General features: G+C 43.1%; 1 protein-coding gene across 5 annotated transcripts in view; it reads right to left on the reverse strand.

The window, feature by feature from the left end:
- Window positions 1–460: 460 nt before the first annotated feature.
- The window catches only part of SASH1 (SAM and SH3 domain containing 1), a 250,699-nt gene continuing 234,684 nt past the window's right edge, over window positions 461–16,475 (reverse strand). For all 5 annotated transcript variants that reach the window (XM_082405434.1, XM_082405433.1, XM_082405435.1 and 2 more), the window contains 4 exons: window positions 12,289–12,402; window positions 6,718–7,847; window positions 5,271–5,402; window positions 461–3,803 (listed from right to left, as the gene is read on the reverse strand). In XM_082405434.1, the coding sequence (XP_082261560.1) occupies window positions 3,540–3,803; window positions 5,271–5,402; window positions 6,718–7,847; window positions 12,289–12,402 (1,640 nt within the window). In that variant the 3' untranslated portion in view covers window positions 461–3,539. The remainder of the gene's footprint in view (window positions 3,804–5,270; window positions 5,403–6,717; window positions 7,848–12,288; window positions 12,403–16,475) is intronic.

Consider the following 16,475-nt stretch of genomic DNA (forward strand, 5'->3'; position numbering starts at 1 on the left):
ATGTGTTTTTATATCAACTGTGGCACCCTAACATTGAAAAATGATTTTTGTCAAGTTAGTTGATTTCTAGAATATCCCAATCTAGATGTTTTTCTCTCTCAATGGAAGACTTGGATTGTTTCCATTTAACTACACATGATATTAGGCAAGTCTGCGTGGGCTCAGACTCTTCATTTGAAAACAACGGGTTTAGACTAGAGGTGGCTTCCAAAAATCTCTTTCTGGGCTAAGATGCTGCAATTATGCGACTTGATTATGCAATATTTGAAAAAAACCTGAAATAAATTGGCAAAGAAAATCTGAGTGAGTATGATAGTGAGTTTTTGTGATGTGGCAGAAGTAATTGTGTACAACTACTATTTTTACAATATATTTCATTCTTAAACCACACTTCATAAATTCCCTTTCATTTCTACTCTATGTACCTTTATAATACCCAGGGAACAACAAAAGAGGCATATTCAACTGAAGAAATTTATTTACTTTTTTTTTCTAGGTACATAGATGACATAATTATAGACAAGTTTTGATACATAGGAAAACCCTTCTGTCCACCTCTTTTTGCTAAATGAATCATCACAATAATTTTTACAATTTTTAAAACAATACACAGCTTTCTTGGGCTGAAGCAATCGCAAGAACATATTGGTACTGGTATATTACAGCTACTTACAATGTTTAAGAACAGCAATGGAGAAAAATAAGTTATTTAAATATTGATTTCATATACAGAAAGTGCAATGTTGTTAGTTGTTATATAATTTTGCTTGACAGTTTCTTGTTTATCAATTTAAAATCGAGATAACTTGGACTCAGACTATTATATTTTTTTTTTTCTGAAAATAATACAGTACACACATGCAGCATTGACTTGGTGAATTGACTTCTTTTGCTGCAATTATGAAAGCAAACTTTGCTCTGTCAGGAACTGATTTTCAGTCGACTAGTTATTTCCAATTTCACCTTTACCTGGAAAGAGAAAAGGCCTCTGACTAAGGCAAGGCCAGGAAAATCTACTTCTTGGTTATCTGGGAATGTACGTAGTGGCTGGGACTGGCTGCACTTCCTTGTAGACAGCTTCAAAGGAAAAAATGACACACAGTGGATGTGTAGCTACCTGAGCCAAACTGCCTCTCCAGGTTTCTTTTGTGCTTTCCAAAGACGACAATTTTCACCCTTCCTCAACATTCTGCACCAAGTGCAATGGATTAAAACTGGATATTGCTGAAGCTGACCACCTGCCTTCTGGCATCCACAGGAGGCCCCAAACCACCTCGGTCAAACATCACACACAAACATTCAGGCTTTTCTAAGATCAAATTAAAAGTTTAAAGCAAAAGAAGACCAAACAAATACTAAAAGTAAAAAAACAAAAACAAAAAAAAATTTTGTTAAAAAGCACAATAAAGTAAAAATAACCTCAGATCCCACAGACTAGGAATTTCACTTCCATGCAAAGGCAATGATTTCCAAAGAAGAATGAAAAAGATACAGTTTGGCATTCTCAAAAACTCATATTCAGAAAGCTCCCTTTTCTGGCACCACTTTTACATTAAGTGAAAAATCTTACCGTGAAAATGAACTAACACCTGGAAATTCATGTACAGTTTCCCCTTCTCCTTTGTTACCTATTACCTGACTTTATGTGTGGTCTTTTAGCTCAGCTTAAGCTATGAGCAGGCTCTCTCGGATGTCATGCTGAGGTACTGAAAATGCAGGGTGAGGAGCCCCTTTTACAGCGCCCACCTCACCACACACTTGAAATTCCTTCCAGTGACATAGGAGAGCCCTGCAGCCTCGTTACCTTCTAAATGGAATGTCACAGCCCACAGGAATGTCATACTCCAGATGACAAAAATGGGCTGTTTTGAAGAGTTCAACAGAAATTTGGCAGCTTTAGCTTTTTTTCTACATTTCCACAACTTCTTACATGGCATCTTATAGAAGGTGACTATTATTGAAGAAATATATATTATTCTTTCAAATGTATACCAAAAGCATGAAAAAAAAAATACGTCACCTGAGAACGTCCTTTTCCTCCGAAACATGGATCCAGATATATAAAGCAAATGGTAAAATGGTTTTGTAATTAATGAAATCACCTTTTGTTCCCCCTCCCCTGAGGGATATCATTTGTTTTAATGAGTAGATGAAATATTACAGAACTTTTAAATCAAGGCTAAAAACATTTCTATCATAAATGATCACACCCAGTGCTTAAAATAGGGTTCATGATAAGAATGTAAAGGAAAATCACTTTGTAAGCAACTGGAAACAATAATTTCTGTTTGCTAGAGAATCAGCCACTAGACTAAAAGAGAATGCTGAAATCAGTCAGAAAACAACTGAAAATATGCAACTACTTAATACATGGCCAATGTAGTTTGGCTCCAAAATGAACCTTTATTATATTTAAGTGAATTATCTAAATAAGAAAAGATGGAAAATAGTATTTTAATTATAAACCCAAAAAAAAAAACTTTTAAAATATCTTATAAACTACTTCCCTTTTAAAAAACAACCTCCTTAAATATTCAACTTACAATGACCTTTTGCAAAGGTGATCTGTTAGCTAATGACTGAATTTTGGAATGGACATGGTCAAGATTCCAAGTCAATACTGCAGCACGACGACCAACGTGGTAACAGCACTAAACTGATTAAAATGAAAGATCGTAACCTCAAACACACACATATACTCTCACACGTGATATCTTTGTGAATTTAAGAGTGCTTTTTACCAGATTTGTAGTTAGTTTAAAAACTGAAAGTCAACATGAAATTTGGCCTGATAAACACCCCTATAAAATAAGCCATGTTAGAGTGAGACAATTAGAAAAGCCCATTTCTGCTGGAAACATCCCAGATACGTTAGATGGCAGTCTAAGATGAAGATTTGGAACTATGGTTACATGGTAGTGAACACTAAGTTAGATAACTGCTTAAAAGCTTACATTAAGGCAAATAAAAGCTGATTGCTAGAAAGCAATTATTAAAATGTCTCTTGTTTATCTAAAGGAGAATAGGGCTTTCTTTTTTTCCTAGTGCAGCCAGATTTTATTATTTTTGAACAAATGAGCCTGGTCAATAGTGTACAATCACTCCCGAGTCTGTTACTTTGGCCTGGCTAAAGCCCATCTGGGCCTCGGGAACCCTGCAGGGTGACAGACAGAAGGGCTAGAAGCACGCTTAGCAACAGGACAAGCTGCCCCCCCCTCTGCCCCCTGCCCTCCCCCAGTGCACCAAGACAGACTGCAGGCAGAGCATTTGTGGCAAGTTGGCATCTTTGTTCTATTGTGTCCTGAAAACAAAAATAAGTGCTTATCTTTTCTTTGGGGGTCAAAGAGAACCACACCAATTTCCTGGAGGGGGCTTTTCTGGAGAAGAGGGTCCCGTGCCAAGATTCCGAGTTCTGCTGGCCACACACTGGGCCTTTCTTCTGGGTCTGGTCTGCACGTCCAGCCAAGGAGGAATTGCATCAGCATCATAAACACAGTGAACGGGTGGCTCTTGTCCAGGGAGGTCCATTTCGGGCCCGACTACATGGCCTCGGGGCCTGGTGGCAGTTTGAAGAGTCTGGCTGCGGACACGAGCTTGCTTATGTGTCTCTCCTCTGTGATGCCGGCCTCCTGAAGGCAAGTGTGGGACAGAGAAGGCACTTGGCCCAGCGTGCTGAAGCCCGCTTCAGTGAGGGCACTGGCGTACATGGGCAGACCGATGGAAACCAGCCAATCCGACACGGATGAAACGCATCCGGGAGACAGGGGCTTCCTACAGATTTCTGTGAGTCCACCGCTTGGGATCTGGGTAACCAAAGAAAGCAATTTATCAAGATTCAACAGGTGCCACTGGAGAGCTCTTTCTTCTATGCCTAAAAGGAACACTACTGAAATATTATATTTATTACCACACTATCAGAAAGGGATAATGCTATGAGATGTCCAAGAACATGACTAGCATCAAGAATTCTTTCCTGGGCTTCCCTGGTGGCGCAGTGGTTGAGAATCTGCCTGCCAATGCAGGGGACACGGGTTCGAGCCCAGGTCTGGGAGGATCCCACATGCTGCGGAGCAACTGGGCCCGTGCGCCACAACTGCTGAGCCTGCGCGTCTGGAGCCTGTGCTTCACAACAAGAGAGGCCGCAATAGTGAGAGGCCCGCGCACCGCGATGAAGAGTGGCCCCCGCTTGCCGCAACTAGAGAAAGCCCTCGCACAGAAACGAAGACCCAACACAGCCATAAATAAATAAATAAATGAATAAATGAATGAGTGAATTCTTTCCTGACTTCTCAAAGGTGAGACAAATCTTCAAGGAAGTGTTGGAGGTTCCAGAAGGTACCTGGAATCAGATCTAACCCCAATTATGTGTGTAAGTCTCCAAACTGTAATCATTTATATTTCTGGCTATTTTGTCTCATGGTGGTCACGCTCTTCAACTAATGATCCTTATGGTGCTTGAAGAAGCAAACCTATGTGACAGTGTGAAAAGGAAGATACTCAGTGGGTAAGGTTTTCATAAAGTAGATTTTCTTCTGTATTTTGAATCTACATTAACATCCAGAAAATTAAGCATTTAATCAATATAGTCATAAAGAATTAAAAATACAATAATAAATGTTGGGTAGGGCAGGGAAATGGACATTTATACTTGAATTCTGAGAAGGCCAAGTGCTACACCCCTCAGAAAGGCAATTTACCACCAAATGTGCAAACCCTTGAGATTTTGTGCAGTCCTGATGAAGCAAATCCTCTTGAAGGAATATATCCTCAGAAATTTACCCCAAAAGTCTACAAAAATTTATTAACCAGGAGGTTCTTCACTCAATTGTTTAAAATAAACAGCTGGAAAAAATCTAAATGTTTCAACAATGTGGAATGGGCTGAACTAGGACATACCTACTAGAGCACTTTGAAAAATTGATAATATAAAAGAAATTTTAGTAACAAAGAAAGAGGTTCACCATCTGATAACTGAAAACAATAAGGTTTGCAAACTGTACATGTACTTTTATGTATGTGCAGAGAAATGACTAGATGGACTTTTTCACAGTGCTGGGGTTATGGATAATTTTCATCTTTTTCTCTCCAAAACCGTATTTTTAAACCTTTGTAGGCTGAAGAGGTATTACTCTCTCCCAGGTGTCTCCCTTCGATAGCCACAATGAACCCTGGGCTACGTAGCGGCTGCCAGCATGCTCATCATTAAGCTCTAGAACTGAATGGACTTCAAAAAGCTGGGTGAGGGGAGCCCCGAAGTGTGGGCTGCTTACCGCCATGCGGTGCTGCTTCCGAAGCAGCTTCACGCGGATCTGGTCCATGTTGGTGGCAACGTCCCTCTCGGGCTGATCTAAGTCTTCCGCATATCTCTGTACCAGGGCCTCAGGAATCCCACAGCGGCCGTGCTGCAAGGGAACAGAAATCTCTTATCGAGGGTTGCGAGGATCTTTTTCCTTCTCCAAGAACGGCAAACACAAGGTAGGATAAGACATTTAGCTACTAGAAAATAGGACCAAAAGTTTTAATTTGAAGTGAATATATTTTCTTTAGTGTCAGGATGGATGTTTTAGAGACAATACTTTTACATCTTTATCTTTTAAGTCGTTATGAGCTCTAGGAAAATGTTTTGAAATATGGGTAAAGCAGGACACAATCATTCTCTATTTTGGGGTCCAACACCCTCACTTCACTCTTATCATTTTGCAAAATGTTATTGAAGACAGTCTTCTAAACTGCAGGGGAGAAGGGCAAATTTGTGCCCTACAGAGAGTCTACTGTTGGTTCCTCAACTACAACATAGAGTTATATCACTATATCACTAGACCAGCATTTACTGTACAGTAGAATTCTCACTACTTTCCATTCAAAGGGGTTCATTCACTAAATATCAAGAAGGCAGAGGAGTATTTTATTGTAAGGCATTCTTGGTCATAAGAAGTTTATAACAAAGACTCCTGGGAATACATTATAATAATTCATGCATTCCTAGGAGTAACATACAGCTACATCTATTATCATGTATTTGTATTCAAAGTTATTTTGGTATTGGCAGATATACTCTTTTATTTTTCTTCGAATGAGAAATGAGTTTTCATTATAGGTCTCAATGTTTTTAGTACAATGAGGTATCTTTTCCCCTGTTACCCATACAGATAATTATACAGTACAATTATTACATCTGAATAGCGCTCTACAATTTTCAAAGTAGGTTCAGTTTTATTTTATTTGCTCCTATTAATACCTCTAAGCGGTAGTTATGCAGGTCATTATTAATTCCATTTTACGCACAGGGAAATGAAATGGGGATGTGTTAAAGTCTAAAAACAAAGATGTTGAATAAGACACGGAAACTGGAACTCACGTCTATCCTTTCAGGAACTGGGTCTAGTACTGACTGATAGCTCTCCCTGCAAAGGATAGCTGCCCCAAATTAAATACAAACAAGTGAAAGAAGAGAAGAGAAAAGAAGAGAAGGGACAGGAGAAGAAACCCCTGAGGCTGTGTCTGCATTTCATCTGGGCGCTGTGCTCCCGGTTCATCTGAACACCCAGCGTGGGGCGGCAGGAGCCCCCGCTGTGGGCCACCCATACGGTCACTGTCCATTGGTCCGCGCCGCCAGCTGCCTCCGGGGGCTGGGAGGTGGGGGGCGGTGCCGCTCCTCTCGCCTGGCCCCCGCCCGACTTAGAAGAGCCTGTGCAGTGGGGTCAGGGCCTCGGATACCTTATCGGAATAGGGCTCCTCGGTGAGATCGATGCCTTCGGCCCGCAGCTTCTTCTCGGTGAGCATCTCCAGGTCCACCCCGCGGGTGCAGGAGACCTTCCTGGCCAGGGCAGGGCCAAGCCGCACGCCGTGCTCCTGGAGGCTGGCACTCTCAGGCAGCTCCGACAGCCAGGGTGGAGGCCTGGCGCTCGGCGGGCTGCCCGGCTCCGGCCCTGAGGGAGGCCTGGCCACTGGCGGCGGGGGACAGTCGCTGGGGCCGCCGGGGCTGCCCTTTTTAAGGGGCAGGCTGGGTGCATCGGGGCCAGGGGCGCCGGGGGGACCGGGAGGGACGGGATGCAGCCCGTTGGCGAGGCGCTCCCTGCTCTTCTTGGCGGGGACGGGGGGAGGCTGGGCGGCAGGTTTGGCCTGCGTTCTGGCATCGGGGCCCCTCTGCCCAGCCTCCACGCCTTCTTTGGTGCCCGGGGGGTGATGTGTCCCTTCAAAATCGAGTCCTTTCCTGTGACCCTCAAGAGGCGTCCTTGTTAAACCGTGTTTAACGGCGGGCGGTTGGGCATCATAGGTTTTGGGTAAACACGAAGGAGGGGATGTGCCATGGGAAAAGGCCGCCATCGGGCCATCCAGTTTCTTAGTAGTCATTTTCTGAGGTTCAGAAAATCTCTTGCTTTGGGTCAGTAGCAGTGCATTGTCAACAGCAGAATCTAGTTTGGGGCTTTGAACCTTTGTGATGGAGGGCGCTGTCTTTTGTGGCACTTCGGGTACAATCTGAGGGGAAGGTTCTGTCACCTCACCAGGCACACCTTTTTCAGGCTCTCCTTGAAGGTCGTCCAGGGAGTGGGATCGGGGCCAAGTCTCCATGGTCTGGGGGCCCTCCAGGGTCTCACAGCTCCGGCAGATGGAAACGGGGAGGCTCCTTCGGTTTTTATTCAAGTCAGTCACACACGGGGGATCACAGTGTTTGGAGGTGTGAGGGGTGAGACCACCGCCCAGCCTCCCCTCCCCTCCCGGCTTCAGCGCGTCTACTGGCTTCGTTAGAGGCAAGGTTGGGTAGTTGCCCAGCTGATTCCTGTTGAAAGACTTCAAGCTAGACTCGGCTGATGATTTGGCAGAGGGGCTGGTTTTACGAGACTTGCCTACAAGACAAGGAAATATTTTACAATCACATTTTAAAAAGCGAATCAATCAAACTGATGTAAAAGGTGTGCTAACGTAATTGAATCTCCAACTCTTATATCCCACTGTTGAATTACACTAAGCACATAAAATCACCACTGGTGATGTAGAGTCATTGTGGTCCCATGTTTATTTTTAGAAAGAATTCTTAGTCTTATTAAAGGACTCAGGGAGATGAAAGTTAATTGAGTTATGTGGAAAGAAAATACGCTGTGTCAGGCAATAAAATAAATCTAGGCCTAATGTCTGTTCGTAGCTGCAGTCAGTGTGGAACAAGGCACACCCACACCCCAGTTAAGAACCACACTGATGGGACTTCTGTTTAGAGAGTACAGTTTCCTAAGACCATGGTTGCAAAGAGGAGGTGGACTGAATTCTGGGACAGGTTCTTTAAATGGTATCCCCCAAGGTTCACTGGTGACCGCTGAATTCTCAAACCTCTCAGGCCCTCCCCGCCTTGTGTTTTACTCAGGTGTGTAAAATAAAGGTACCCTAGAAACAGTCAGCCGACCTTGGTACAAATGAGTAAACAAGCTGAAGTGAGTATGTCGCCAGAGGCAATCTATAAGATACTGATATGGTTCTAATTGCCACTGGAGCGATAGACCTGATTCAAATAAAATGACCGTCAGACTGATAACTGAACTTATCAACCAGTCACAGTCTACTTAGTTGACAGCTGTTGACTGATACTAATTGCTACTGCTGCCTGGTGAACAGAGCCACCCATGGTCACCCTGAGTGCACCTGACCCCAATCCACTTAAGATTCCTCTTCTGTTTGAGACAAGTAAGCTGTCTGAATTTCCTACGGACTGCTTCCCGACTGTTAGGACAGAGAAGCAACAAACAAGGCATGCGGCCCTCAAATGGCCCTCTCCCTCCGAAACTGCTCTGTCCTCAGGCCGTGCCGCTGAGGCATTTAAGATACTGCTGCTCGTGTGGCCCTGATGGATGGTCTACTTGGTAAAGTGTTTTCCTCATGGACCTAATAGTTCCCAACACTCAAATGTTGGTTTTTATTGCAAAAAGAAGAGGACAGAGGAGACACACAATTTAGGTTTTATGGCTGCAGGTATTTTAGATGGAATTTATTCACCTCACACAGAAGTCAGCAGAGGCTAACTAGAAACGAGAACGGCGAAGAAGTCGGAAAGGAAAAGATTAGCACTGCGGTCACAATGGTCAGAGAATTGTCTTTTCTCAGAACACTGCACTTTTAAAATCAGTACTTTTCAAAGCAGGAGGATCCTTTTTAATGAAGCTTCATTTACAAAACAGATCAAAGTTGAAGTGTGGAGGTTTCTCAAGGCCCAGGCCCACACACCGCCACCAAGGCCCCCATCCTCAGGACCCCACAGACCACAGTTAAAAACCAGGGCTTTGGGCTTCCCTGGTGGCGCAGTGGTTGAGGATCTGCCTGCCAATACAGGGGACACGGGTTCGAGCCCTGGTTTGGGAGGATCCCACATGCCGCGGAGCGGCTAGGCCCGTGAGCCACAATTGCTGAGCCTGCGCGTCTGGAGCCTGTGCTCCGCAACAGGAGAGGCCGCGATAGTGAGAGGCCCGCGCACCGCGATGAAGAGTGGCCCCCGCTTGCCGCAACTGGAGAAAGCCCTCGCACAGAAACGAAGACCCAACACAGCCATAAATAAATAAATAAATAAATAAATTTAAAAAAAAAATGAGGAGAAAAGATTGTTTTTTAAAAAAAAATAAAAAAAAATAAAAAATAAAATAAAAATAAAAAAACCAGGGCTTTAGGCAACATAAGCTTCTGAACCAGAAGTTACGAACTGCATAAGAGGGACTGCTTCTGTAAACCTTGCATTTATTTCTCCACTCAGTGAAAATACTCTCCTAGTAAAACTAGAACAAAATCGTGCAGCTTGGTTTAATGTTTGAGAAAACAAAGGTGGGGAGGTACCATGTCCTTAACTGTTACGTGGACAAAGCAGAAAAGATGGTGGGGGGTGGAGAAATGTCAAATCTATTCTGAAAACATCTTGCTTTTCAAGTGCTTTTGGTTGGTTTGAATTGTGGGCTTCCAGCAATTTCATATCTTCACTGTATATGTTTATGCTGCTTTTCAAAGTGAAATTTATGGTTGATCCTGTTGTTCCAAAATCTGTTTAGTAAATGTTTTCTATGTGCACATAACTATGGAGGATATACGTAAACCACTGATTCAAACTGAGTCCACATTTGTAGTGGGTATGGGAGCCAAAAATACACATTCTCCAATAACTTCCAAAAGCTAGACCATGAGGAGGGCTGGCCCAGTGATGTGAAGTTTGGAGAGCATAACTCTGAGCCCCTGGTCATGCTGTCTGTGGGGAGAAAGGAGGTACCATATTGGGTGTGGGTAATTATATTCTTTCTCTCTAGCTGGTCTGAAGTTTTGAGATTTTTTTTAAAACAAAAATGTGCTCTTTAAGACTTAATTATATACCCTTCATTCAGAGATCTAGCTTTCATAAAAATGAAGAAATGTTTGAATAGACTTTTCACATTATTTTAATATGAATTTAGATATTTTCATACTGTAATGATGATATACTGCTGCCAGGAGCTATCTGTTTTTGTGGGGGTTTTTTTGAATTTTAGAATTTTATTTATTTTTTTATACAGCAGGTTCTTATTAGTTATCCATTTTATACATATTAGTGTATATGTGTCAATCCCAATCTATCTGTTTATGGAAGGAGTCATCGTGCAACTGCAATCCCTGAACTAACAAGCATGCCTCTTTTCCCGGGCAGGGTCCGAACACCGAGGGCCGCCCCTGCTCAGGCTTTACTGTCTATTTAAGAAGAAAACTTGAGGTGAGGGATGATGATGATACTGAAGGAACCAAACCTTCATGCCCTGGCTTTGCATCATGCTCTCAGTGGGGCTCCTCAAAATCCTCATATAGAAATGAGAGACTCACAGATGACAGTCCCAAGCACTGGGATATTCTTGCTCTTCAGAATAAATAAGCAAACAAATAGGCAAAGAGACCTTTTATGGTATATGTCGCCTTTTTCCTTGTTCCCAAAATAGGTCGACCTATTTTCATCTAATCCATGGTTTGTGAAAGTACTTATGATAACATACAAACTAAATCCCTTCTGGCTTGAAGTTCAACTAAGCCCCGATACCCCTGGCTGATGTATGATGACGTTAAGTAGTTAGAGTGCGGACTTGAAAATGCTTATGGTATTGGAAAATCAGGCCTAAAATATTGTCTACCATTGACTGAGAGCCTATTATTATGAGTCAGAGTGGTGCCAAGAGGAAAAGAACACGGGCTTCAGTTATTATTTAATCTCTCTTTAGCATCCTCATCTATAATATATGCACTGCAGGATCTGAGTGATAATTAGCAATTGCATACATGCGCACCTAGCCCACTGCCTCATTCATAATCAGTGTTTACACAGTGCTAAGTATTTTTAATATATTATTACTTTGCCTTAGAATAATCTATTTAAAAAAACAACAACTCACATTACCATTCAAGAAGTAAGGAGGAGGACTTCCGTTGTGGCGCAGTAGTTAAGAATCCGCCTGCCAATGCAGGGGACACGGGTTCGATCCCTGGTCTGGGAAGATCCCATGTGCCGCGGAGCAACTAAGCCCGTGTGCCACAGCTACTGAGCCCGTGTGCCACAACTACTGAGCCTGCACTCTAGAGCCTGCGAGCCACAACTACTGAGCCCGTGTGCCACAACTACTGAAGCCCGCGCGCCTAGAGCCCGTGCTCTGCAACAAGAGAAGCCACTGCAAGGAGAAGCCCATGCACCGCAATGAAGAGTAGCCCCCGCCCGCAAGTAGAGAAAGCCCGTGCGCAGCAACGAAGACCCAACGCAGCCAAAAATAAATAAATAAGTAAGTAAGTAAATAAATAAATTTGTTTAAAAAGAAAAAAAGAGGTGAGGAAGAGTCAGAGATGTAATCTGGCCAAAGTCTTCAGCTATGCCCTATTCACGTTCAAACCCCAGGTCTCCCCACTCTAAAGCCCCACAGCTCTTTGCATGATCCAGATCGGGGGACGGGCCTAAACCTCTAAGAGCAGCAGGACAATGGAAAGCTTAGGGTCCCTTTCTCTGACACGCAAGTTTAAACTCTTTCCAATTATGTACTATGTGGGATGGAAGAGTAACTGATGAAAGACCTCTCTACTCATTTCTCAACATCATCAGTTGCCTAGGTTCTTGAGAGATGTTCCTCCCTCCTAAGGATCTTAATTAAGCACCAATCACCCTGGAAAAACTCCTCTCCCTATTGCCAGTTTTCCCAAAAGCAATGGCTCAGGCTGAGGAAGAAAGACAGTCATCAGCCAAAGCACAGATGTCAAGAAATGGTCCAGAAGGCTTGCGTATGAAGATGCAGTCATGATTATCTGTGCTGACAGTACCGTTTTCCAGGTTCTCACTGCTTTCATAGCATCCTGAGTCTCGTGGAGAGCACCCACTCAAGCCCTGGCTGTCAACAAGCAGCTTCTCCTGGGATCCGGACTGGTCACTGTTACCTAGAGAAGATGAACACATAGCACGGGATCGTAAGAGGAATGAAAAGCAGGCTCCAAATCAACCGCATCCCAATGTTATCCTCAGTTCTCACAATACATTTTGAAGCCTTGGACTTTGGAAGAGAACAAATTATTTTAAAGTAAATGAGATAAAAATGAACGAGTGAGATCAGAACACTTTTCTTTTCAAATCAAGTATCACAGGAAGGTAAGTTTGTAGAGAGAGGACATAGTTGAAATACATCAATGCCTTTTAAGTTACCCTCAGGCCAACCAGGGAGAGGAGAAATTCAGAGCATCATGTCAAAAGTGGGGGGAGAGCAACCACAGTCCTTTCGGAGGGACGGTACCACCAAGTAGAAGCAGAGACTGAATAAATGCCTTTTTCACAAGGAGGAATTACGCCGTATACTTATTAGAGATCTAGAAGATTTGTGTTTCAATTTATTTGTTCCCAGCTTTCCAAATTTGGCAGCTAATATAAAGTGAGTGTCAACTAAACCATCAAATTTTATTAGCATTTAGGAGCATTTTTAACCCTCTGTGACATGTGCTGGCTCTCGTATCATCTCAAAGGGAGCAAGGCTGACATAAAGGGGACATGAACCCCTAAGCTGATGAGGGGCCAGGGGCAAATCCTTTTGCTACTGTTATTTGGAATAGGTTAGAGGGTTTTCTCTCCTTTTTGCTTCTCTCTTTGTCTTGGGTCAGCATTTCTATTCCCTGCACACAAAGGGTAAGACATGGAAAGCTCAAAACTCCCTCCAGCTTGGAAACTGAATACAGAATACCCTGAAGGTGGACGATGGAAGCCTGAGCACCCTCATCCTAAGGAATCCTTCTAGAGAGAAGCATCAGATGTTTTCTGTTGAAAGTTGGCCAATCACATGGGAAATCACGTGGGCCTTCACTACCCCAGCCGTGTCACTCTGCACATTCTATAAAGAGGGCATGGCTGGCCTTATGTAGGTTCAAAGTTACAGGAAGACTGTCTTTCAGTCATTATGCAGACTAAATGCTTGGTCGATAAAAATGGAAACCAAGAAAACATTTTCTACCTAAAATAAGTAGTTGACGATGAATGGCTTTAATTTACTTTTCTTTCTCTTCACTTCGCCTCCCCCCACCACACACACACACACACACACACACACACACACACACACACACTAAATCAATAAACCAGAAATCTGATGCCTTTTCTTGGGTCATTAAAAAAAAATTGCAGGAAGGCTGAGGGCTGCCATTCCTACTGTCCATTGACCACTTCCTGTTTGTATTTCTCACATGGAAAGCATTTTATAACAGAAATCATGGCGGAACAAGCCCTTAAATTAGAGCACCAAATTAAGAAATGCTATTTTTAAAGTGATTAATGAAAAATTAACTAATTGGAAGCAAAAGAGAAAAGCCCCTTCCCCTCCCCCGCACCGAAAGTGGAACATTCTAGAGTGGTGTCCTCATTGTGTGGGGGAGTCTGTGGATTTGGAATGGCCTTTGTTCTAGCCTAGCATGTTATTTTGGAAAATGATACTTATAAAATGAGGGCTTGGAGCTATCAATTACAACCCAGGAAGAGGAATCAATGCAGTTTGTCCTTGGCGAGATAGTTCAGTGTATTGCAGCGGCCAAAACAGACTCCAAAATGCTGACCAATGGGAATAAAACAGAAGACTTGTCCCTGCCACTGCAGGAAAATGCAGACTGTGCCTGCATCTTTCGGGATCCCAGCCTCACCACACAGCAGGATACCTGAAGTTATTATGGGGAGTGAAGGGGTCCCTTGCATTGCCTGAAAACCGCAGTTCAATCTATAAAATCATGAGGCCTATTCAAAGGGCTACAGCCACTTTCTTCCTGAAGGATCCAATCAGCAGCTACTTGCAGGAACCCAACAAATTTAGCCAAATTCCCTAAAACTAAAAACTAGTGTTTCCCCAGTAGGTTGTCCTTCTTCATTAGGGAGAATGAAGAGGCGGAGCACCTCCTAGATGTACTGCACATTCAAGGCCACATCCTCCCCGCACCCCATACTCACTAGAATTAATGCCAAGGCACAAAGGACGAGAAAGAAGGGGAGCTAGAATCACGAACATTCTCACAGTCAAGTAAGAGCAAAGGACTGGGTTGTGGGGCTGAAACTCCATTTGGACATGACCTGAATTTGGACTAAAGCTCTCCCCAACCCCATCTCAACACATACACACACACACACACACACACACACACACACACACACACACACACAGTGAAAGAATATGCTAAGACATTGATGAGACACCCAAACATCAAGAGGTGCTTATGCGTGAGGACATGTGCCATTTTTTGGAGCGTAGTTACCTTGGAAAAGAAGAAGGGAAAGGAATGGGATTCTCGGATAGCAGACCTTCCAATGGGCTTGTAACACTTATGTCTTTAAAAAATAAGCACTGAAGTAAATATGACAAAATGTTAACTTTACATGGATTTAGGAAGTGGTATGTGGATTTATTTTTCTCTGTACTTTCCTGCATATTTGAAATAATTCCTGATTAAAATTCTTATTCTTATGAAAATGATTTTGTTAAAAGAGAGCTTTCATCTGGCAGACCTAGGAGAGTGGGTCTGGGATGAGTAGAAGGAACTGCCCCGGGACAATGAGAGTCTTTTCCACATGGAACCCTGTACGAAGGCTGGCATTCCCCGTGCACAGATGCAATGAGAGAAACTGGACCCATCTGAGTGCCAAGCAATGATGCAGATGTGCCTCTTGCTCTTGTAGGAGGCTGAGCTGGAAGATGTGCAAGATCTCTCAGATCTCAGCAGGTCTCTGGATCTGTCTAGTCTGACAGAAATTGACTGCCTTCTTCTAAGGTATCAGTTACTTAGAGTACTTCTTAAACACAATGAATTTCAAAGCGCTGAATGTAGAATCTTCTAATCCTGGGATAATCCTGCTTCCAGGCTCTTGGTGCTCACTGGCACCCCTGAGCCCTTGAAGCCTTTGTTTTAGAACCACTAAAAAGAAGTACCAATTTATGTATGCGGGATGTTTTATACAGTGGCACAGCACAGATTCAAAATGGGATTTATGAAGAAGCAAAGAGCCTTCCTTAGACTTGTGAGTGAGCATCATGAGGGGCAAAGATTCCCTCCTATAAAATATGCCAAAGTGCACACCTCAGGACATGATCCCAGGAGGGACAAGGAGTCTTAGCCCTTGTGGCATGACAGAGACAGACCCTGCACCTTATACTCAGAATTTAGCTTTGCTCCTCCTGTGTCTGAATGCTAAAGGAAACGCAATGGATGGAGTTTATAAACCAGCTGTTCTCAGTGGCTGAGGAAGAGCAAATGAGCTATTTTACAGGGCAGATGTGGTCCAGGAGACTAGATGATTGAACATTAATTGATATTAATATAGCTGGTCGGCCATTCCAGGCACTGGGCCAGGCTCTGACACAACCTGGCCACAGATCCCCAAGGTGTCTCCTGGGGAACTCCAATACTAAAGAGACCAGGTTATAAAGTGATATAAACTGCGAAACACAATTCCCTTCAAATCTATCCCTGAAGGCAGTGTATTTATCTAGGGTTTAGGCATCTATTTGATGGTGTGTCATCAGTTAATTTAGAGGGAGGACTTATTAAGCAGAAGTGAATTTAACTGCCCTGAGACACTTGCTTCCATGTCTCTTGCGCCTGATACATTCAGTAATGTACAATTTTTTTTCCCACCATTCACCATGGTTTTGGTGTGTCTTTTAGCAATGGAAATGCTATTAGCTACTGATATTCCTGAAGCAGAGCATTTGAAAGAAAATGCATTTGAATTCAATAACTGGCAAGGATACTCCCCACTTTGTGATGAATAATTTCAGGAATATTTCTGACAGACTGAAGAATAAAGAGCAAGATAAGACTGGGTTAATGGAGCAAAGGACACAGTGTATTCAAATAGACTACATGAAAGCTGTGAGCTCACTAAATTCTCTTCATGGGTTGTAAAAATGAGCTATCATTTTAGCTGAGAAATCGCAGCATGGAATTCTCTGCTCTACATATTCACTTGAGATGATTTCCTGCTTCTTTAA

The sequence above is a fragment of the Balaenoptera borealis genome (assembly GCF_965194805.1).
Source record: "Balaenoptera borealis genome assembly, chromosome: 9".
Classification (NCBI taxonomy): domain Eukaryota; kingdom Metazoa; phylum Chordata; class Mammalia; order Artiodactyla; family Balaenopteridae; genus Balaenoptera; species Balaenoptera borealis.